This window comes from Symsagittifera roscoffensis, chromosome 3 (genome assembly GCF_963678635.1).
Source record: "Symsagittifera roscoffensis chromosome 3, txSymRosc1.1, whole genome shotgun sequence".
In the NCBI taxonomy this organism is placed as follows: Eukaryota; Metazoa; Xenacoelomorpha; order Acoela; family Convolutidae; genus Symsagittifera; species Symsagittifera roscoffensis.
Window position 1 is genome coordinate 60,586,745 of NC_087064.1, and position 23,357 is coordinate 60,610,101.

Here is a 23,357-nt window from a genome sequence, read left to right on the forward strand (position 1 = left end):
CAGATGCATATAGCTGCTCAACCAAAATTACTTTTTGTTCGTCAAGAAAATAACAAAAAACAACGACAGAATGATTGACTCTGCTCACTTAGCCAGCAAAAAATCAACCATTGTTCATAACTACATCAAACTAAAAAAATTGTTTCTCTAACTTTGACCACAAAATATTAAACAATACAAAACAATAGCTATGGGTGCATGTTCTTCAAGCGAGGCCATTAATGGTATGACCAGTCCGCGACTTATCTCGGAGAAGGAAGCAGTCTCGAAGCGTGATCAAATTCCTTTTTTCAAGCTGATAGTTGTCGGAGAGAGCGGTAGTGGTAAGACGACAATCATTAACGCTATCTGTGGCAAGAGTCTAACGTCTTCAGTAAAGGCTACAAAAACTCCTCTAACTTCTAATTTTGGTAAGAACACGGATTTTTTCAAATCGATTTTTTGAGAATTTGCGACAAATAATTTATTTCTCTCAGCGCTTCATTTAGCCTAGAATTTATAAACTTCTTAGACAAAACTTATATACACAGCAAAATTTTCGGTTTTTTAGCCGTCATTAGATTTTTCCTTTCAGAATATAACCTCGCCAAGGATTCAATGAAGATCGGCATCTCTGTCACCGAAGTACCGCCGGCCACTCCAGTCAAAACGAAACAATTTTATTATCAAGGTTGGCTCATTTTAGAGATAGTACATGGAACTGATCGAGACAATTAGCTGGATGACTAATTTCGGCAAGACTTTGAGTTGAGCAAATTTTGAACTTAGCTTTAGGAGCATTGAAGGCAATTAGTCAATTATGTCTTCAATTGAAAATGTTTTCAAAACGTGCTGTTTTAGACTTAGACGGTGCAATACTGGTAGTTGACCTTTCGGATTCCTCGTCGTTGAGACTGAGTGGAACCTGGAAAAGAGACATCTTAACCAAAGCCACTCAAAGTGATGTTAAAACAAGCATCAAACACACATCATCATCTCAACACAGCCAAAAATTGAGGAAAAAAGGAAAATCAGATGGTAAAAGTGTGAACAAGAAAAGCTCACGCGGTGATGACATCATAAATGATGTAATGAATATCCTTACGTCAGAGGACGAGGGGAGCAGTGAACTCGGCAGTGACATTGAGCAGAAAGTTTCCGGAGTTGAGAAGCACTCTGATTTTCCGATTCTGTTAATAGGTAAGAAAGGAGAGTAACGCTTCATCATAAGACCGATTGCTTCAAAAAGCAAATCCAGAAAACTAACACTTAGAACATTTTTGGGGAGCACTAGCTGAGATTCGAGACTTTTTAATCAACAACATGAGAAACTACGAAGAAAGTTTTCAACTGAAACTCATGCTCCTCTAGGTGCTCTCAAAACAGCTTTAAGATTAAAAAAGGAACTTTGAACCATTCGAATATGAATACGTCCAAGCCCCAAAATCTCTCATCTAACGGTTATTGGATTTTCAAGGCCGAATTAGTTTCTGCCCTTAAAGTCAAAAGAGAGAATTTTAAGGCCATTTTACTAGGAAGTGTAAACCGAAACAGAAAAATGCGAAAACTGTCAATAGAGCGGATTCTGTAAATGGTTCCGTACAATCTTTTAACCAGCAATCAGATAAAATAATTTTTTAATTTGGCGTAATTATCGCCTGGACAGATGCTGATTTGAGCGACAAATATGATTACTCAGTTCTAAATGTGGAAAGAATTACATTTATGAAAATAACAAAAGAAATTGTTGATAATCGCCTTAGGAAAGGAGAATCATGAAAAGACAAATCCATTCTACAAGCTCAGCCATTTTTATAACGGAGAAGCTATTAAGCTTCGTCAGTTGAAAAAATGAGATTCCTTTTTTAAGATACAAACAGTAGATCAAAGCGACTTAGTATTTTTTGGCGGCCTTAGTGAATATTTAAGAAAAATTGTCGGAAAAGTCGAGAAACCAAACCGGTCAAACGGACGAATCACCGTACTCCTACTATCTGAAGAACGCGAGGGTAACATCATTAGAACCGACAACTTTCTCAATTCAAAAGGGATTTCTCCTCAAAGTGTAAGTTAACGCCATATGTAAATTATACCGAGAAAGTACCCGCATCCAAGTTTAGGCGTAAGTAATCGATTATAACGGATTATTATGATAATTTTTTGACAATTATAATTGATTATAATTGCCAAACTTAGGTGTTTTAAGGATTTATAATTGAATATAATCGTGATATTTTCCAAGACATTATAATCTCTTATAATCGATTATAATTGATTATAGTTCTTACAAAAAAGCCTTAAATCAATTATAATCGATTATAATCGATTATAATCTCTTATTTTGCCGAAATTTTGTCCATTCGAAACTATATTCGAATTATATCTTATGGGTTATTATTTTTTGTCAATAAGAAAATCTCTGAACACAAAGTTTTACCACGAAACAAAAGTTTCATGGAGATCTTTTCATATGAGTGGAAAGGTTCCCGTGGTAGATGAAAAATAAATCTTTCAAATCAATCAAAAAATTAAATCAATTTGCTGATGTTTTGGTGATTGAAAAAGAAAAAGCTTAAGATATGCATCTTAAACAACTTTAATTGGGAAGAAATGAAAAACAAAAACGTATAAAATTGAAATAATTCGAAAACATGAAAAAAAATTTTCTCATTTTTCATAGGAACCAACGTCTACAAAAAGTATAAAATATAAACAATTTAGATGCAACTTGAAAGACAAAATCGACAAACAAAAGGAATCATAAACAATTATATTCGATTATTAGGGATTTTTGTGCAAAACTAATGAACTAGAAATTTGAATAAATATAATGAATTATAATCAATTATAATCGATTATAATAGTATCGAAAAACAGACGAACAAATAATCGATTATAATCAATTATAATGGATTATAGTTAATTAAAATTTGATTTTAAAAAGAGAGTTTATAATCGAATATTAATATATGATTAAAATCGATTGTTTCTCAATTTTAGTAAGACTGGAACTAAAATCGTAATATAATCAATTATTAACGGTTGAAACTGGATGCGGGTACAACAAGATAAAATTTTTCTGGATTGTGAAATTAAAGTTTATTGTTCTAATGAATTCGAAAAAATAGAATTCAATTAAAAATCATGACTTCCAGAGCCCACTTAAGCAATACAATTGAAAGTGAGAAGGGTCACACTAATTGTACTACTTGCCGTAAGACAAGATTTTGTAAGACAAATATATCCGAGGGATATATCCAAGTTTTTGAATTTTGCAATGAAGAACACTCCATAAATCCTTTTGCATTTACGTATACTAAAGATGAATCGATAAAACTAGCTGAACTCAAAGACTTTTATCGAACTAAAACAACTCCATAAAAAAATTACCAAACGGCCAACAATCGCAAAATGATAGACAAGTTTGCAGCAAAAATTGCAAAAAACTCTGAGGGAGAGGTATAGTCCACATAACCGGACCGAAAACTGCATACATTCAAATAACTCTATACAACCCGACAAGCCAACAGGTGGTTGACTTATGCATAGTCGGTGGCAACATTTTTGAAAAACCAAGAAACCCAGCAATATGCAAAAAAAATAAGTTCAAGGAGACAAGGACCCATCCATTGGATCAGTTTCTCTTACAACATATCACATAGATGATAAATCAAATGGATTATCTGATTTCTCGAAAAAAAAACAAAGACATAACTAATCAAGTTTCATCTATTCTAAACCAAGCAGATCTTTGCAGTTAAATAGACAGAACGCCAGTTTTTTAATAAAAAAAACTGCACTGCCTAAAAATACCAAAAATGTGATCTTTTCCTTTAATTGATAAGACACTTGCTATAAGAAATATGTTAATTTTTCAAGAATAAAAGAAATTTTCGAATAATTCCTTGGATTTTTCAACGAATCTATTAAAATTGTACTAAAACTAGCAACCTTATAGCAACCTTTAAAATTGAAAAACCTTAGAACAAACGTCAATTTTCAATTGAATTTAATCATATTCCAACGCATTCGAGCTAATAAAAGCGGAAATAGTCAAACTAAAATGGAATGCAATTTTCGATGTCAAAGTCAATTGGAGAGTAAAAACAGACCTCTCAAACTGTGGGTTAGGCAATTCCTTAGAACTCAATGGAAGTGATTGGAAGACAGTTTCAAATGCCAACCATTTTTTAAACACATATGAAGTGAAATCCTCGACGAGCAAATTTGAGCACTTGGGACTGGTATGGGTCGCCGAACTTTGAAAATTTTTTTTTATAGGTCCTAATTTTAGGAAATAACAGAACACAAAAGCCTGTCGTCAGCACTTTCAAGCAACCGAGGAAAAAAAAAACGTATGGTAATTGGTTAACAGGCTGATTTTACACATTATTACCACTTAATTTTACATTGATTTTCCTCCCGAAGAAAAGTATGGGTTATTACTACTGATCGATCTAGTTTCTAGAATTCCAATGGAAAAAAATTACCACAAAATGACATTTTTTTTGAAGAACTTCTAATCACAAGCTAAAAAACTTAAATTTATTTTCAATTCCAAATGATGTACAAAGTATTACTTTACAAAGTCTTGTGTGTTGCAGCGCAAATGTAAATGTGCGAGAGTATAAATGCATATAAAAGTAAATACATACAGGGACAGTAGCCAAGCGTATACATGGTGCGTCCCGGCGGGTTCGGCGCCGGTTCGAATCCCGACTAGGTCATTTCCTTTCTAGAACTCGAATGTGCACCGAACTTGATGGGATGCTCCGTAACCAGGTTCGGTCCCCCCAAAACCCATTTTAACCGTCTTTTCGCTCTAATTTGGTTCAGCCTTGGTTATGGCTGACCTTTAAAAAGAGCAATTTGTCTCAAGGACAAATACTGGCCATTTTTGCAGCTTGCTTTGAGTTATGCAGTTTATTGTGGCCGATGTTACCGATGATAAAGTTTGTTAAAATTATCGTTATATTTTCAAATTTCCGTTATATTTCCGGAGTTATTTTGCCGAGAAAATACTCATTAATTAAAGTGTTTAAAAACCGTTTTTTTTTTATAATCTTGGAGATTGACGCGCACATTTTGGCGCCCCACAAGGGACAGAAGTCTTTTCTCACGAAGTCGACACAAGGGACATTGCTTCAGGTTTCAGTCAGAAATTCAACAGTCTTGTGTTTATTATTCCTGAAAAATTGATCCAAGAAGAAAGTAATCGAATTAAATCGTTGCAAATCAGATGACAATCAGTTCAGTTACGTAACTATTTTGGATGAGCCTGATCAAATTCAAGCTAAAGTTAGAAAAGCAGTTACAGGTTCGAACCCACGACTCGGAATCTAGACCGGGTGTGTCGAATCTTATCAACATTTTAGCGTCTCTGAAAAATCAATCTATTATTGACTCGCTGAAAGAAATCGAGTCTATGAATACGCTGCTACTGAAAAATCTGGTGTCAGATACCATTGTAGACCATTTGAGTCCCATTCGAAAGTTAGCATAGCGTACCCAGTTGGCCGACAGACGACTTAGCAGACGGACGAAAAAGCAGACTGACTAGCGGAAGAGAGGCCTGTTCAGGTGTCCTGATTGCTGACTTTTGGTCAAAGTGGAGCTGTGTTTTTCTCGACACCCGAAGTTTTTGGATTTTACCCGGTGACGCCAATCTCCAAAACCGTCAAAAACTGTAAGACTCATCTAGTTTTTTATAATTTTTCTTTTGTGCAATAAAATTACATACGGTGTCTGATTGTGTATCCCAACTCAAAGCAAGCTACAAGTGGTAATTTTTTCTCGATACCAAAAATTTTTGGGTAATTGTGAATGGATTGAAAGTCCAGAAAAACGGAACATAGACAAAAGGTACTGGACTAGTTTTTTGGATTGGTTTGCGACTCGAACCTGCTGACCAAAATTTTCCGAAAAATTTTGGGAAAAAAGTAAGAAATTTCCAAAAAATCGTCAAAACGTCCCCATAATTCTGCGAAACTGTGCTGTAACATGACACCAACCTTATGGTAAGTGGTCTGGTAGCGAAATATCAGGCAAATTAAGTTGAGTTTTTTCATCCTCAGGTTTTTTCCGCGTGTGTTGTTGGAACTTAACCGATTTGCCTGATTCTCCAACCCCATTGGTAAACTTAAGGTTTACAACGACTTGATACCTGTTTGCATCCGTTCGCTTTTCAAAACATTCGTTTCGCAACGACTGACTAAGTGGTCCGGGACGGTAAAATTAAGCAAGTTAAGTTGTTGTCTTTCATCCTCAGGTTTGCTCCGCGTGTGTTGTTGGTTTTCAACCGACTTGCTTAATTCCCAAACCTCTTGGTAATTCGTCGAGCTACTAGCCGATTAGTAGTGACGCACCGTCGTACGACCGTTCAACAAATTTCGTACGCTGTAACATCATCCTAAGTGGTCAGGGAGGTGATATTAAGTAAGTTAAAATGGTTTTATTCATCCTCAGGTTTACTCCGTGTGTGTTGTTTGATATCAACCGACTTACTTAATCCCCAGCCCCATTGGTAACTTTACTCACCGAAAACCGTTCCGAATCGCCCCGCAAACGCCCGATAACCGTTAAGTATAGTTTGAGTTAAGTATAGACCCTAGAGCCATGGATGAGAACTTTCAGAAGAGGGTTCAAAGGTTATTTGCGAAGCGAACCAAACTTGAAAATGAACTGTACAAGTGCCATGAAATTATAATTGAGAACATTGAAAGTCAGAGTCGCTCATCAAAGATTGACACTCAGATTCAGAATTGCAAGAGCCTGATAGAGACTGCAGTTGAAATAAATGAGGAATTGATTAAGTTAGCTTCTAAAAGTGTTGATCCTGATAAATTGATACCAGCGCAGGATATGTGGCTTCATACGGTTACATCAAGAAACGATACAGTTTTACAGAAGGCTGCATCATATAAAACTGGCTTAAACGTTGAACCTGAGGAAACAGAGCTTGACAATGTTTCAGAATCGTTAAGTACGATCGTAACAACACAACCACAAGATTCACATGAAGCAGATGCGCGCTCTAAGGTGTCGCGGTACAGTAGTCGACATCATAAATCAGGTTCGCATAAATCCAGTCGCTATACCGTCGCGCAGTCAAAAACATCAACTGAGAAAAGGCGAGATTTGTTGGTTTTGAAGAAGCAGCAGGAGGAACTTGAGAGACAAGCAAAGGTGTCATTGAAGTTGAAAGCGCAGCAAAATAAAATAAAAGAACAGCAAGGTAATTTAGAGTTGGAAGAACTAGCTGAGGTACACCGCAAGAAACTGGCTGAAATTGAGTTAAAGGAATTCGAGTTGGAAGAAGAGCTTTCTGCAGCAAGTGAGAAGATAGGAAATGCTAGCGTAACACATGTTGACCCACAACGTACTGAACAATGGGTAGAAAACGTTGTCACTGAGCAAGAGCAGGCCGAAGTTGTTGCAAGCTCAGAGCAAAGTCATCCAGTAGTCGAGAGTTCCACTTTGATTGCTACTGATGTTTTGCAAGGGGTTGGTGCCGTCGTCAGCGGGGGTGCCGTCGTCAACGCTGGTCAAACCACATACAGTGAACCGGGAGGCCACAATAGGAATCGAATTCAGGCTCAGAGATCAAGTTTGGTCCAATCGCGTCTGTCATTGCACTCAATCGAGAACCCATCTAGTTTACCACAGTTCGTTGCCTCCAGCTCAAACTTTGTTACTCCACACTTAGCGTCAACACCTCATGCTGAAGTTTCGCAAAATCACAATCTGATACCACAAGCAGGTGGTAGCATTCCCGCTTCAATGCCCTTTGGTAATCCCACCATTAATGTGGCACCGCCTTCTGTGTCGACCGTTACTAATCCAGTTTCGCTTCCGGCGAGTCAACCTTTTGTTTCTCCATTAACCGTTCCGATTCCCATTTCGCTTCCGATTATTCAACCATTTGTCCCGTCAACCGTTCCTATTCCCTCTTTGCTTCCGGTCAGTCAGCCACATTCCGGCCCCGTTTCAACTGGGTATCAGGCGCCTGCAGCGCCATCCCATCAACCTATAAATGTTCCAAACAACCCAACAAGTTTCTCAAGTGAACACTATAACCCGTATAGCAGTTTGTGGAGACCTGCCGCGACTGCGCAAACGATGCCAGTTCCTCAATACTGTGCACCGCCCTCAAACGTTTTCTCAGTGACAACTCCTGTTGTTCCACCAAACACCGTAGTTCCTTATACAAGTTTTGGGACTGTGTATTACACCCAGCCGCAAACTCATCCAGTTGTTGAAACAGCGCATCAAGGTTATCCACCTACATATCCTGCGCCCACTACGGGCCCGTCTTACGTGCCTAATAGCGACGAACAACCCATCTCGGCGAGAGAGTTAGCAGACATCATTCTGCATAGCCGCAAAGACCGTCTACCGGAGTTGAAATTGGAAGTGTTTGATGGAGAACCACTTAACTGGTATGAATGGTTCGGGCAGTTCCAAGCAACAGTTGATTCGGCTATGCTAACTGATGATGAAAAACTCAAATATCTGAAAACACACGTTAAAGACAAAGCCAAGAGTGCAATTGCGGAATACGGCTACAGTGGAGTGTTGTATAAGGATGCTCTAGCAACTCTCCAGAGAAAGTTTGGGCAACCTCATGTTGTAGTTGGTGCACATTTGGATAAGTTGAAGAATTTTCCCGCATTGAAGATGCACAACTCTGACCATGTTATAAGTTTTTCTGCGGTGATTTCTGGGCTCGTAGCTGTTTTTAGGTCTTTGTCGTTCAATGACGACTTGAAAAGTGTGAACCTATTAAATCAAGCCGTCAGTAAGCTTCCTCCAAATCTAAAAGAGGCATGGTCCATGCATACTGTTAGACAACATTGGCAGCGATTAACATTGCTAGACTTCAACGATTGGCTTAAGAATAAGGCAGAAGGCCATGAGCGATTGAAATCTTTAGTCAAAGTCGAGCAGCCAGTTAAACAAAAAGTAATTACAAAAGTGCTTGCAGGTAACACTAAGGTAAGTTCTAAGGATGAGAAAAGTAGAGAAAAGACGAGGTTTCCTCCATGCTCGCTATGCAAAGGGCAGCATGCACTCTGGAACTGTTCCGTGTTCAAAGAGAAAAACGCAACACAAAGGGCTAAATATGTAGCAGAACAAAAGCTCTGTTTTTCTTGTTTACAAGGCAACCATACCTTCCGAAAGTGCCAAAAGGCAAGAAAATGCCCAAAACAGGACTGTGAGAGCACTCACAATGTGCTTCTTCATGGAGCCGAGAAAGTTTTCCCGCCCAAAGAGGCCGACCGATCACCATCAACTCAAACTAATACAAACACTACTTCTGCAAACAACGCAGCTTGTGTTAAACCTTGTGAGGGAACTGCAAAAGGTATTCTTCCCGTTGCGTTGGTAGATGTGTCCTCTGGTTCGGAAAATTCGAATGCACTAGCACTTTGTGACACCGGTTCCACTCATTCTTGGGTTTCCGCGGCACTCGTTGAACGTCTGAAATTAGTTGGCACGCCCGTAAATGTTACGACCGATGGTTTTAACTCAGCCAAGGTATCTAAAACTCAACGAGTTCACTTGAAAGTTTCCGCAAAACCCAATGAAAGTGAATTTTCGTTTTCGTTTGTCGCTTTCGTTAAGCACAACATGTATATAGGACCCGATGTTATAAACGTTTCCGAATTGCAGGTCAAATACCCGCAACTAGCCCCGTTAAAGACGACTGCGTATAATTACAAAGAGATTGAGATAGTTATAGGACAGGACTTCTATCATGCGATAAGACCCCTCGAACATGTCTTCGGAGATGAACTTGACTCACCGTGCGCCGTCCGACTTCCGATAGGTTGGGTCATTAGTGGTCCGTCTCCTGATCGTTCGTCCTTAAATTCTTCTTCCTTTAACTGCGTTACGGACGATATTTCTCTGACCGACCAAATCAAAACTTGGTATGAGTTAGAGTCGTATGGTGCGTTCAAGCAAGTAGATGCCCGTTCCGCCGCAAACAAGCGTGCTTTGTCGATCCTAAAAACTGAAACCGTTCACGATGGTGAGCGTTACACTGTACCGATGCTGTGGAGTGATAATGATGTTAGCTTGCCTAACAATTATTATTCTTCATTAGCCCAATTAAAGTCGTTAGAGAAAAGATTAGATAAAGATCCGTTACTTCGCAAGAAGTATACCGAAACAATCAGAGAAGATATAAGTAAAGGATATGTCATAACCGTCAACCCGCACGATCCCAGCTCACGAGCCGAACGTGAGTGGTATCTTCCACACCATCCGGTTTTGAACCCGAACAAACCCGGCAAGGTGCGCCGTGTGCTCAATGGAGCATCCAAATTTCATGGCACTTCCTTAAATAGATCTCTCTTGGTTGGCCCGGATCTCCTTCAAAATCTTATTTTTGTACTGTTGAGGTTCCGTCAACACAAGTACGCCGTCTCAGCGGACATAGAAGGTATGTTCTTACAAGTTGGAGTACTTGCGCGAGATCAACCGTCTCTCCGTTTTTTGTGGCGGGAGGACCCCACTTCAAGTGTGGTGGTTCACCAATACACCCGTCATATTTTTGGCGCTCGTGATTCGCCAACTTGTGCGAATTTCGCGCTACAAAAAACTGCTTCTGATAATCAAGCTGAATACCCCGAAGCCGCTTCAGCCGTTGTCCAGAAGTTTTACATGGACGACTATCTTGACTCGTTCGAAAATACCGCTGACGCTCTTAGCCTAAGTAAAGACTTAGTCGCAATGCTCAAATTAGGTGGGTTTAACCTGACAAAGTTTGTTAGCAATGTACCCGAAGTTACAACCGCTCTTAATCCGGACAACCGTGAGTCCAACCCGTCAGTTAAGGATATTTGTAAGAGTCCAGACCAATCGTCGCATGTTCTTGGTCTCAGGTGGGATCATGTAAAAGATACCCTAGTAGTAAGTAGAGGTGTTGATCGACCACTAGATAAAGCAATTACTCAACGCACCGTGTTGAGTTTTGTTTCCTCAGTTTTTGATCCAATAGGACTGGTAGCTCCATATACTGTGAAAGCGCGCCTTTTACTAAAAGACATATGGAGAATCAGTGGTCAAAAGTGGGATGATGATCTCCCAGAGGAAATTAAACAACAATTTCTAGATTGGCACTCAGGACTTCCACTATTAGGTACTCTGACGATACCTCGTAGCTACTTTACCGAACCGTTCGACCGCTGTGAACTTCACACGTTCGGTGATAGTTCGCAGGACGTTTTTTGCGCCGTATCGTTTCTCCGAGCCCGACTTGCTAAATCGCAAAAGACCGAGTTAGCTTTTGTATTTGGGAAAGCCCGTGTAGCGCCTATGAAGATGCTCTCCATTCCCAAGTTAGAGCTTCAGGCTGCTCTGCTTGCGACTCGACTCAAAGAAGAGATTTTGAAAGCGCTTACTTTCAAAGTAAGCAATGTATTCATGTGGACTGATTCTACCACCGTTCTCCAGTGGCTTAACTCGTGCAACAAACTTCCTGTGTTTGTTGGAAACCGCACTGGTGAAATCTTGGAGTCCACCACCATTGATCAATGGAATCATGTACTCAGTGGTGATAACCCAGCTGATACCGGCACACGAGGGATTTCTTCGGAAGCCCTCAAGGATAGCAGCTGGGTTAGAGGCCCTAGTATATTGAGGACATGTGATTGGCCATTCAAGCCGAACACTGATGTCATCAAAAAGATCCAATTAAAAGGCCCACTCTGTGACATTGATACATGCCTTGAGACTGCATCTACGTTTGTTGTTGATGCTTCATCTGAGAAAGCGCCGTCGATCCGTCTGTTTAAAAATTGGGATAAATTCAGCTCAATTGTAAAGTACAAACGTGTTTTAGCGTTTATGCTTCGTGTGCTACCATCGCATAAACACTTCCGTACAAAAACGCTTGAAATAACCGACCCGTCCGAGTTAGATATTGCCGAGCAGAAGCTCATTTATCTCGCTCAGTCCGAATCATTTCCTGCCGAAGTGAAAATACTTCAGTCCGATAAACTGATAACAAAGAAAAGTCGGATTGCTAAATATTCTCCGTTCATCGGCCCAGCTGGCATCCTGCGTTCAACTGGACGTATCAGCCGTCTTGTTGATACCGACTTTGATAGCAAACATCCAATAATACTGGATGGTCGACACCGAGTTGCTCATATGTTGATTAGGCATATGCACTTTCAACATGCACATCAGGGGTTGGATTACATGCGTGCTGTAGTTCAGTTGAAATACATTGTTCTGAAGTTGCGCTGGTTACTTGGGAACATCGAAAATACTTGCATAACATGCCGTAAGCGCAAAGCAAAAACAGTTGTGCCCATTATGTCTGACCTACCGATTGAAAGACTGGGTTACAAGCAGCCTCCCTTCTCCAACACAGGTGTTGATTACTTTGGCCCGTTTCAAGTGCCGATACGCCGAAGTACCGAAAAGAGATGGGGTTTCCTATTTACCTGCCTCACGACTCGAGCAGTTCACATCGAGTTGGTTCCATCTCTCGATACTAGTTCCTGCGTCATGGGCGTAGAGCGATTTATTGCAAGGCGAGGTACCCCCAAAACCATTCTTTCTGACAATGGCACGAATTTTGTTGGTGCTCAAAAGGAGCTCCTATCCTGTGTCCAAAATTGGAACAAAGTCGCCCCGGCCGTTTTCGTCCACAAAGGCATTAAGTGGAAGTTTAACCCGCCCAGTGCCCCTCATCACGGTGGCGCCTGGGAGCGGCTAGTGAGAAGTGTTAAGCGAGTGTTGTACGACATATTAGGCAACAGGAGATTAACTGAGGAAGTTCTAGGAACAACGCTCTGCCTAGTTGAACAATTACTTAACGCAAGACCGATCACTCCGGTCAGTTCCGATCCGCACGACCTAGAGGCACTCACCCCGAATCACTTCATTCTCGGTCACAGCGCAGCTAGCTTCCCGTCGTTAAGTTTCGAAGATAACTTTGATTATAAAAAGCGTTACGCCAGAGCACAATCGTACGCTAACGCAGTTTGGTCACGCTGGCTGCGTGAATATGTACCATCTCTCAACAAGAGAGCAAAGTGGCATAATGATTCGGATGTCACACTGAAAACCGGCGACTTGGTTTGGGTAGTCGAACCCGACAGCCCACGTGGGCATTACCCACTCGCCCGTATTGCTAAACTACACTACGGCAAAGACGGATGCGCCCGATCCGCCGATATCAAAACTGTTACGAGCGAGCTGACACGACCGACCGTAAAACTCGCACCTGTTCTTCCGTCTTTAGGGGCGGAGGATGTTGCAGCGCAAATGTAAATGTGCGAGAGTATAAATGCATATAAAAGTAAATACATACAGGGACAGTAGCCAAGCGTATACATGGTGCGTCCCGGCGGGTTCGGCGCCGGTTCGAATCCCGACTAGGTCATTTCCTTTCTAGAACTCGAATGTGCACCGAACTTGATGGGATGCTCCGTAACCAGGTTCGGTCCCCCAAAAACCCATTTTAACCGTCTTTTCGCTCTAATTTGGTTCAGCCTTGGTTATGGCTGACCTTTAAAAAGAGCAATTTGTCTCAAGGACAAATACTGGCCATTTTTGCAGCTTGCTTTGAGTTATGCAGTTTATTGTGGCCGATGTTACCGATGATAAAGTTTGTTAAAATTATCGTTATATTTTCAAATTTCCGTTATATTTCCGGAGTTATTTTGCCGAGAAAATACTCATTAATTAAAGTGTTTAAAAACCGTTTTTTTTATAATCTTGGAGATTGACGCGCACATTGTGTCACCGTCAAATCCTTAAATCCTTCAGGCATTCATGTTTTTTTTTGTTGGGGAAATTAAAGACAAAAAACGCAATATTATTTTGCTATGAAAAATGAAGAACCGTCAACAATAATGGAAAATTATTTGGTTATTTTTTCGTTTTTTGTCTGTAAAATTTTCGCTATACGCATTGAGGAAGACAATTTTTCAAATCCACTGGTAAAAGCCTTGAAGGTAAAACCTACACTCTATGAAGTACTTTCACCAGTTCTATTGAAAATTTCACACTTCCAATGAACTCCTACACATGGACAACAAACTGTTTATACCATTTCCGGTCAGAGGGAGTGCTTAATTTACCCCAAAAAAAAATAACTTGAGTCGTTTTGAATTAAAATTCTCTCTAAATACATATGGTGGCCTTACATTAACAGACTAATCTGTTTAATGGAAAAAAAAAACGTTCAAACTGCTTTAAAGCAGGTAAAAACCTGAAATCTTTGAATTTGATATCCAATATTAAATCTCTATTATTCTGGTCAGAAATAAACAGGGCTGGTCCGTAGGATTTTTACCGGAAAACATGGATTTTTTTTAGATGTATCGATAAATTCTCTAAACTTACAACAACAAAAATACGTCAAGTTTTTCATCAAAACCATAACTTCAAAACTTTTAAAGGTTACATGCACCTTCACGGCATTCCAAAAAAGTCAAGATAGATCATGCATCTTGCCTTACAGGACACGATTTCAAAACGTTTTGCAGTTGGAGATCATCAATCCAGCGGATTGTTTAACAATTTTGTTGACACGTTCAAAACAAAGTTACGCACATTCTCATCAAACAAGTTCAAAATTTTTCTAAACGATGCCTTGTATACTATAATCTGAAACCTAGGAAAAGCGATTCAATCAACAATAAACTGAAACTCTTTTGAAAAACACTATTACCAAAAAACTTAAAAACCTATGGAAAAATTTATAGAAAACAACCCGAAATAAATTTTGAATAGAGGCCAAACAATTCTATCAAACCCAGAGTGAAAACTGGGGATTAGAAGAATCAGTAGAAGATATATTTTTTCAAACAAATACAACCCTCTTCCGAAATATGCTTCGACTTGCATTGCTCAGCCTCTTCCACTAAGCATGCTCCTTCCTCTAGCAGACAAGCATTGACTGGATCCTCTGGTAAGAATGAACTCAACAGACTCTTACGATAGGAAAAAGGGGAACTTTTTTATCAAGAAAAGGGAGTTTGAAAAAAAATTTTTTTTTTGGAAATTACAATTAATTTTTCAAACGGAAAAGTCATAAGATAATCAGACACCGGCGTCTGATTCTACGAGCTGAGAAGAGACACAACAAGGACACAGGTAGAGGCTGCAATCGCTCTTTCAATATCAGCCTCAAAAACCACCACAGGACACAAGACAGGGTCCAAAAAGCGGTCTTTCCGAAGAAAAAGGAAAAGCCAGACTAAAACTACTCATACAATTTACACGTTTTTCATTAAAGACTTCCACGAGTTACTTAGTGAAGGGCAAAAAATTTTAATTGTCTTTTTATCGATCGGATTTGAGTGAAATTTGCCAAAGAACGGAATCAAGTCACCAATAGAATGCCCAATCTCCTTCAGGCTTGCAAAACAAGTAAACAACGGATCGAGCCCCATCAATGCAGAAATGAAGTCGCATGACACAACTTCATCGAATGCTAATTCTAGTCAACAACCGTCGAGAACCATCGATTTTACCGAGGACAGCTCTGCAATGGTGCACGTTCTAATCTATGAAATAGAGATCCCAAATCTAGTTGGTCAATTCAACTACTCGCCCAGGCAGAAATTTGGGCCCCCAAGAAGTCTTTGGTGTTTGTAGATTTTGTAGATTGTTTCAGACCACAAGGCTCGAGTTCAAACTCTGTGATTAGACTCTAGTAAATCAAAGGCAAAACAGATCACTACTGACAGGTCAGAGTCACTAAGTTTGGTCTGAGTGGCTGAAACGATATAGACGATCACTGACACTGCAAATTCCAGCATTCAGAGAAACCTCCTTGAAGCAATGAACTCCAGTTTAAAAGATCAAAGCTGTCTTTCGATGATCAGGCCGAAGTTTTAATCCATTAAATCGCCTAATTTGAGGAACGACTAATATCATGACCGGGCGGGAAGAACGATATTGACATCGATTGGATCACCGAATGCTAATGCTGAAATAATTCGACTAAAAATTTGAAAAGAAAATTCATGCTCATAAACTATAAAAAAATTGCTGTTTATTTTGTTATCATTAATTTCAAATGCTTCTCTAATTATGATTAATAGTGCAAACTAAATTTCGCTAACCCTTGGCTCAGTTTTGGAAATCTTTGGATCACTTTTAGCCTAATCAATGTCTTCATTTTGTACAACTAAAACTTACAGTCTACTGTACTCAGTATTAGACAAATTTAAACGCCTAATTTTTTTTCCTTTTGAAACATAGGACAATTAAGACCATTTATCCACGGGGGAAAGGACCAACACAAGAGCTGTACAGCTCATCACGGAGAACCGCTGTTGTGCCCCTGTTTAAGAACTACATGCAATTTTTTTTTTTGGTTATTTTTTTGGGCTGGGTAATGTTGCTTCACCCTCAAGCAACTAGCACGGATCATGGTGGGCCTCGAACATCCGACCTTTCGATTGAGGGGCGGAGACGTAACCACTTCACCACCGCTCCCTTTTGATACTTTCCCAGTGAAACTAATGATTTTTTGTTGATCTATCGTTCCAACCATTTGAAAATGGAGAGGAATTTTCTCTTTGGGTTTTTTTGTTTTTTCTTTTTTTTTCGTATTTTTTCTTTTTATTTTCTACGAAAAATCAGGTACGATGAATGTTCCTAGGATAAGGTTGAGTGATATAACATATTAAAGCCTTTTTAGCCGAGATTCGAAGGACATATAGAAGTTTCAAAAAAGTTATTCAGAGTCGAGAAAAATTGGTTTGAAATTTTTGATTTTTGGTCTAATTTCGAGTTTATAAGGTTGACAAAAGAAGGTTTTCAGGCTTACAATTGCCATGAATACTTAATTTTTCTCAAATAATCATTGTATTTTGCTGTTTTTAGCGCAAATTTAAAAATCAAAAGTTTCAAAAACTCGAAAACTTCTGCAAAAATTTTAGAAAGTATTTTTGAAAATGTCAAAATTATTCTTTTTTTTTCGTTTTTTGACCATTTATCAATAAAATTGTTACACAACTGGCCTGTTTGACTATGATTGTCAGTTTAACCTAATTTAATATTTTCCGTTCAGATTTGTTTCATCTTACTGCACAGAAAAAACTTCACTGATTTGAAAAGAAAAAAACAGATTTTTTTAATAATACTTTTGGATTATTCTATGCTACTTGCACAGTATTCGGTTATCCTTGTTTTTGCGACCATTTGAAAAATTTGCTTTCGGATATTTTTCTTAGTTATTTTCCTCATTTTGTTTTCCACGCAAGATACCTCAAATAGTTATTGGAGAGAGTAAATTGATATATCATGGTAAAGCCCTTACAGCTTTGTTTGATTCGAACGATCTTAAGAAACCGCGACGAAAAATTTTCGGTTTTTCGTTTCAACTCGAGCGAATAAAGCGTAATTCAAAACGTAAGTTCAGTTTAACTCAAATTAGGTTAGTTTTTTGAATGTTTCAGTGCCTTTTTAGATTCAAAGACTTCAAAAGTTCAAAAAATTAAAGATAAATTTGAAAAAAAAATTGAATTTTGTTTTTGACTTTTTTTTGTTTTTCCAGTCATTTTTCTACAAAAATCGTTTTTGACTTTGCTTTTCTCACAATTACTGTCCAATATCAATTCAATTTGCTAATCAATTCTATATCAATTCAATTCTATATAGCTAATCTCTAATTTTTTGTTCAAATTCTTTTGTCACACCACGCCGAAAAAACGGCACTAATTTGAAAAACTTATAAGTTGTATTTTTAAAGACTACGGTCGGAACATTTTGTGCTAATTGCACAGTTACCGGCTATTATTGTTTAATAATTATATTATCTGGTACTGTCTGACCTTGACTGCTTACATTCCATTAGACTTATGAGACCATTGTCTGACCATTCCTAATTCATTCCTATTTCTGAATTTTCTTAATTAAATTAGATTAGCATTTTACGGGTATGTTTTAACATTTTAAAAAATAAGTTTTGACAGGTACAAAAACAGACCTCATACCAGCAGACAAAAGCGACTCAGCAATTGACAATTTAAAGAACTGTTCTCTGAAAGGAGGATTCACCGACTCAGTTGCAGTATCACGCAAAGACGAATCTGCAGTGCAAACATTCACGATCACTATGAATTCATTCTTCCACAGATTAGTTCAGAAACGAGCTGCAAAACTGTTGAAAAATAATTCGAAAGCAACTAATCCAGGTTTTCCGAGTGTTGTGAAACAGAAGCCGCAAAACGAAGGCGAAAAAGTAAGACGTTACCTTTCTGCAATTAACTAACTGGCGCAACTATTCGCGGCACAACAAAAAATGAAAATTAAGTTCTTTCTCCGGCCGAATAAAAAGAGTTAATTTTTCATTCAGTCAAAATCGAATATTGTTTCATGGTTTTGTGCCTCGAGGTTGGCAAAAGAATCATGAGCGTCAAAATTCCTTTCTTGTTTTTCAGAAACTTAAACATTTATTGAAGAAAATAATCGCGTTGAAAAGATTTTTCTGGTTTTGGAAAATTTCCAAACTGTATTTTGAAAACTTCAGATCCAAGGCATACCAGTTCTAACATGCAATACTGCTAAAAGAGATCAGACTGAAGCCACTAAGCGGGTAAGTCTGTTTTTTAAAAAAATTTTTCTAAAACTATCAGTTTCAGTTTCAGATTTACGAAAACTCGAGTGAAATTTCGCATTCTTCTTCGGCTCTTAATCTGACCTCTTCCACTTTGAACTTCTCGAGTCCAGAGTCGGCCAGACTGGAAAACGAAACTGACTTTGATCTTCTTCTGAGCTCACGCACTCCCAGGAACAGGCCTGTCAGTGCGCAACATCAGTTCTTCCTAACCGGTTAGTAGAAAGATAATCAGAGCACCACAAAAAATGGATGAAAATTTGGGCGTGGTCGACAAGTTACCAGGAGTTCTACTCAAGAAAAACGTTTTAGACAGTTGTAATAGAGGTTTCTCCAGCCCAAATTTTTTTCTCATCACGTGTTTCCCCTCAAAGAGGAGTGAACAATCAGTCAAAATGAGCATCTTAGAAAAAGTACAAAATACCCGAACACATTAGCGTCATTTTCTGTAGGTGGTGTGATGAAAAAACTATACAAACGCGTATATAATAGCGATTTAGGCAAAGTTGACAACAATTATCTTCAAAAATTGAAAAAGAAACAGAAACCTGAAAAAAAAATTCTTTAATTTTTGCACAATAATTTTAAGTTATTTAGGAAAAATTCATGGCAAGAAAATGCTAAATGATAATTCCACTATACTAAGTGTCTCAGATTACACCTTAGAGAAAAATAAAAAAAAATTGAGAGACTAGCAAAATTATAAGATTTTTGATGAGCTGAAGTAACTGGATATTGTGAGAGCAAAGTTAAGAATTGACGATTTCAGGCCAGTCTCGTGAGCATAAACCAGCTGCTGATTTTTCAACAACACTTCATTTGATTTTTCAAATCGAATATAATTTTTTTTCCTTGGTTTTTTTTTGAAATGTATAGTTATTTAAAATGTATCTTATTTAAAATGTATAGTTTTTTTACTGAATGCATAATAGGCCAGGTACAGTTTTAGTTTTTATCTCTGCTAATCCATGCAAAAACCAAAAAAAGACCATTAGTAGCCGGCAAGACTAAAAATCATCAATCGTTTCTGTTATTGTTCCGACTTTCGTAACGAAAGTAACGGAATATTTGTGCTCGGCGTGGGTTTTTTTTCTTCAGACAAATTTCGACTTTTTAACTAGCCGTTTTTGACGGAAATTTTTACTATCATTCAAAACGTATTGTTGTCTTGAGCTTAAATTTGAAAAGGTATTTCACCTGTGATTTTTTTTCGTAAAGTTATCGGGGTTTAAAGACAGCCATTTTGGCCAATTTGGGTAAATTAACGCGCGATATATTTCGCGCTATTAACGCGTAAGCTGAGATTTAATCCGTCTTAGAAATCGTTCGAAATTTTTTGAAGGAAGCTTATTTGCCATAATTGAATTGTTACTAGGAGCGAAATTTATCTTTTTGTACTTTATATGGCGTGCGGGGGGATGATTTCCACAAAAAAATCTGAAATTTTTTTAAATTTTTTTTTAATTTTAGTTTATTTCATTTAATTTTTTCATGTTATTATTGCTCCATAGACTTTAAAAGGCAGTCGGAACATTCAGGCCTTCGCCCTGATACGAGCAGTCTGGTTTTGTTCAATATTCGAGTTGAAAGGGAGGTGTTAGTAGTCACCGCTCTTTTAATAAACTGAGCTTGAGAAAACGAATAAAATCGAACAATAACTTGAAAAACACTCGTTTTTCAGAATGAAAATTTATAGTCTCAATGACAGTAGATCAGTTAATTTCCGGTTAAGTGAACAGAGCCAATAAATTTAAGAACATTTTTTTGGTAATTACGAATTGAGTCTTATTGGTCCTTATTAGATAATTCATACAATAATTTTCATATCCGTGAATATTTGCAAGCCTGCACCACAGCAAAATTTTCTTGTAAAATCAAGTTTTTTTTCTAAGTTAATTGACCAATGTTTATTAATTTTTATAACACGAACGTTGAGCGATCGCGTTACTTGCTCGAGTAATTCTCACATAGTTTTCAAAGGAGTTTTTCTCGATGCTGGGTTAACTTGATTTAGTTTTATTGTTGTTTGAATAACGACTGAAAGGGCGTTAATATGATATATGACTCTTCGCTTATTTCGATGACTATTTGTGGTAGTTGGTTTTTCGTGGGACAAAAAGAAAAAAAACCACTAAAAACACCCGAATACAAACTGTTTCGACTCCGTGGCAAAAAAATGTTCTGTGCGATTCGAAAAAGTGCAGCGCTTTTAGGTTTACTGTCAATTTTCAATATTCTTGGGTTTCTGCCGAGTTTATACGTGATTAGCTCAAAGATGCAAATCACAGGTAAGTAAGGGGAGCAGTTGAAAGGTTGTGTTTCCGCCTCAAAATCAAAATATCGGATATTCTAACATGATCCGTTCTCGTTGCAACACAGAAAAATAGCGAGAAAAAAAATCATGCATGTAATTTTTAAGCAGGGGGCACAACAACTGGTCTCAAAAGAGCTTAACAGCTCATATGCTGGTTCTTTCCTCGTGGATAAATCATCTTAATAAAATTAATGACAAGGTTTTCAAAAAAAAAATTTCAATATGCTTACGGCTTTGTAGCATTTTTTCAGGTTCAACAGATCTGGATGTTTTCCTGCTGCAAACAGAACCAATGATGGCCAGAGTGGCAGAGATGAGGATCCGTCTCGAAAAGCAGAAAGTGCACTTGTGCGAAACATGCTACGAGTCTGGGGTTGTCAAGTCACAAGGCATACCAGTGTTAACTTGTATTACTGCTTTAAGAGATCAGACTGCGGCCACTAAACCGGTTAATTTCTTTTGTGACAATATGTTCGGATTAAATTAACGAGTACAATTGATGTCGACAATTTATGGAATTAAAGTCGACGAGTAATGGAATTAATGTCGACAAGAGACACAAAAGTTTGAACATTCGATTATTGGACATCAGCACCGGATCCATAAAATAAGGTTATCAGAGAATAGCAGTTATCACTTAAAAATTAGCAGTTAAAATAGAGAAATCACTTAGAAAACAGTTGTCTCAAATTTGCGGTGAATTTTAGATCGAACTCCGTTCCCGTGGATCTTCTGGTGTATTTGAGTTGTTAATCTCGTCTTCTGCCCCGCCCAAGTACAGACAGGTGGTGAATGGAGTCATCAACTCCCAGCTGCTCAAAGTGTGTGGGGACATAGAGCGGGAGTTCCCCATGATCAGTCACGCATTCATCAACGCTGAAGAGAAACTCAACAAGGAGTCAAAGTTGGTATTTCGTTTTGAAATTTGTCAGAAAAAAAAATATTATCCGAAGAATATTTTTTAGCTAACTAGTACATTCCGATGAATGAAATCAAAAACCGAGCAATTTTTACTTTTTTGGGCTAATTATCTGTTTCTCTGATATACAAGAGCTCTAAAAAAGTTTCGATATCATTTTTGTACTCCATCTCCAAAGTTTTGGCTTTTTTGGTTTTCAGTATTCACTCCGATGAAACATTTTTTGTATTTCATTTTTTGCATTTATTGATTATTATGTTAAAAAACACTAACTTAAAAAATAGTACTACTTAAGGAATGCGTGGAATCTTGCTATTATGGGCGTGAAAAATTCAGAAGAGATTCAGGACATGCAATCAGCCATTGACAAGAACCAGACCATGTTGTTCTCATCACAAGAACTGGCGAGAGAAATCCTGTCTGAAGTTCGCGATCTAAACAGAAACGTGAAGCTCTTATTCTCCACAGACACAGACACTATTCGTTGAATAAATAGTGAATCGCAGCAATTTTTCAAAAAAAAAAAATTGAGGTTTAAACTGATTTTTTTTTCGGAACTGCAAATTCCATTCTATTTTAGGCTTTAAAAAGAACACTCGCCTAAAAACAGCAAGCGATGGCCCAGTAAAAGCAATTATTGCTGAGTTTTCATTCTCTATATGGTGCTGTTTTACATTTGATTTGGATTATTATAGCATGATTTTTGCAAAAGATACCACTAAAAGTAATCTACTAAAAAATAATAGTAATTTTTTTTTGGTAGACTAGTTTTAGCGGTATCTTTAATTATGATGAATGAATCAATTGGCCAATACAAAATATAACGCATTTTTTTTGGAAATTTAGTGATGATAGTCTTGCTTCTGCAAAAAAAAGCTGAATCGAACTGCCAACAGTGCCATTCCTTAAATTGTTCTATATCATAAGATTAAATTAATGCTGTAAACTTCGGAGCCTGCGTTTTCATAATTTTTCAAAAATGTGTCTGATTAATAAATAACCTTTGCAATCACCATTAAAATCGACAACAGCTTTCAAAATCATCCCTGCTGTTTCTAGTTTCTAAATAGGCGCAGAAGTCATCAATTGATCGTTTTTGTGGATATAGTTTCAATTTCCTTAGCTGATTACGATTGCAAATAACCTCCAAAGCCATCAGAGATCATTTATAAGCCCACCTTCAACTATTAAATTGAACCCAATAAATAATACTGCAACTGTCATCTATCGGATTTGAACTATTTTAGAGAGCAATTTCAAGACATAATTGACGATTTTTGAACAAATTTGACTGAAACATTTCTCATCTGTTCAAATTGCTAATCATGAAATCCTTTCTGATCTGTTTAGAGATGCAAACGTGATTATATATGTGTCAAAGGTTATTTTCTCAAGGATTTGTGAATTAATAGCAGAAAAATTTGTCACAAGGAACCTGATCCTGAAGAAAAAACTAAAGGCAACAAGACTGCTCGTATCAGGGTAAAGCCCTGAATGATCTGACTGTCTTTTAAGGGCTATAGAGGTAAAAAATAACATGAAAAAATTAA

The 23,357-nt window shown here is 37.8% G+C and overlaps 1 protein-coding gene across 2 annotated transcripts; it reads left to right on the forward strand.

Moving 5' to 3' along the window:
• LOC134841506 (uncharacterized) lies at positions 1–23,031 on the forward strand. 2 transcript variants are annotated; one of them, XM_063857532.1, is made up of 8 exons: positions 1–410; positions 575–670; positions 841–1,179; positions 17,931–18,199; positions 18,600–18,789; positions 21,140–21,336; positions 21,596–21,792; positions 22,103–23,031. In XM_063857532.1, the coding sequence occupies exons 1-8, from the start codon at positions 191–193 to the stop codon at positions 22,293–22,295; spliced, it is 1,701 nt and encodes a 566-aa protein (XP_063713602.1). In that variant the 5' UTR covers positions 1–190; the 3' UTR covers positions 22,296–23,031. The 2 variants fall into 2 exon arrangements, with proteins under 2 accessions (XP_063713602.1, XP_063713603.1); XM_063857533.1 differs by having other exon boundaries at positions 18,606–18,789.
• The last annotated feature ends 326 nt before the right edge of the window (positions 23,032–23,357 follow it).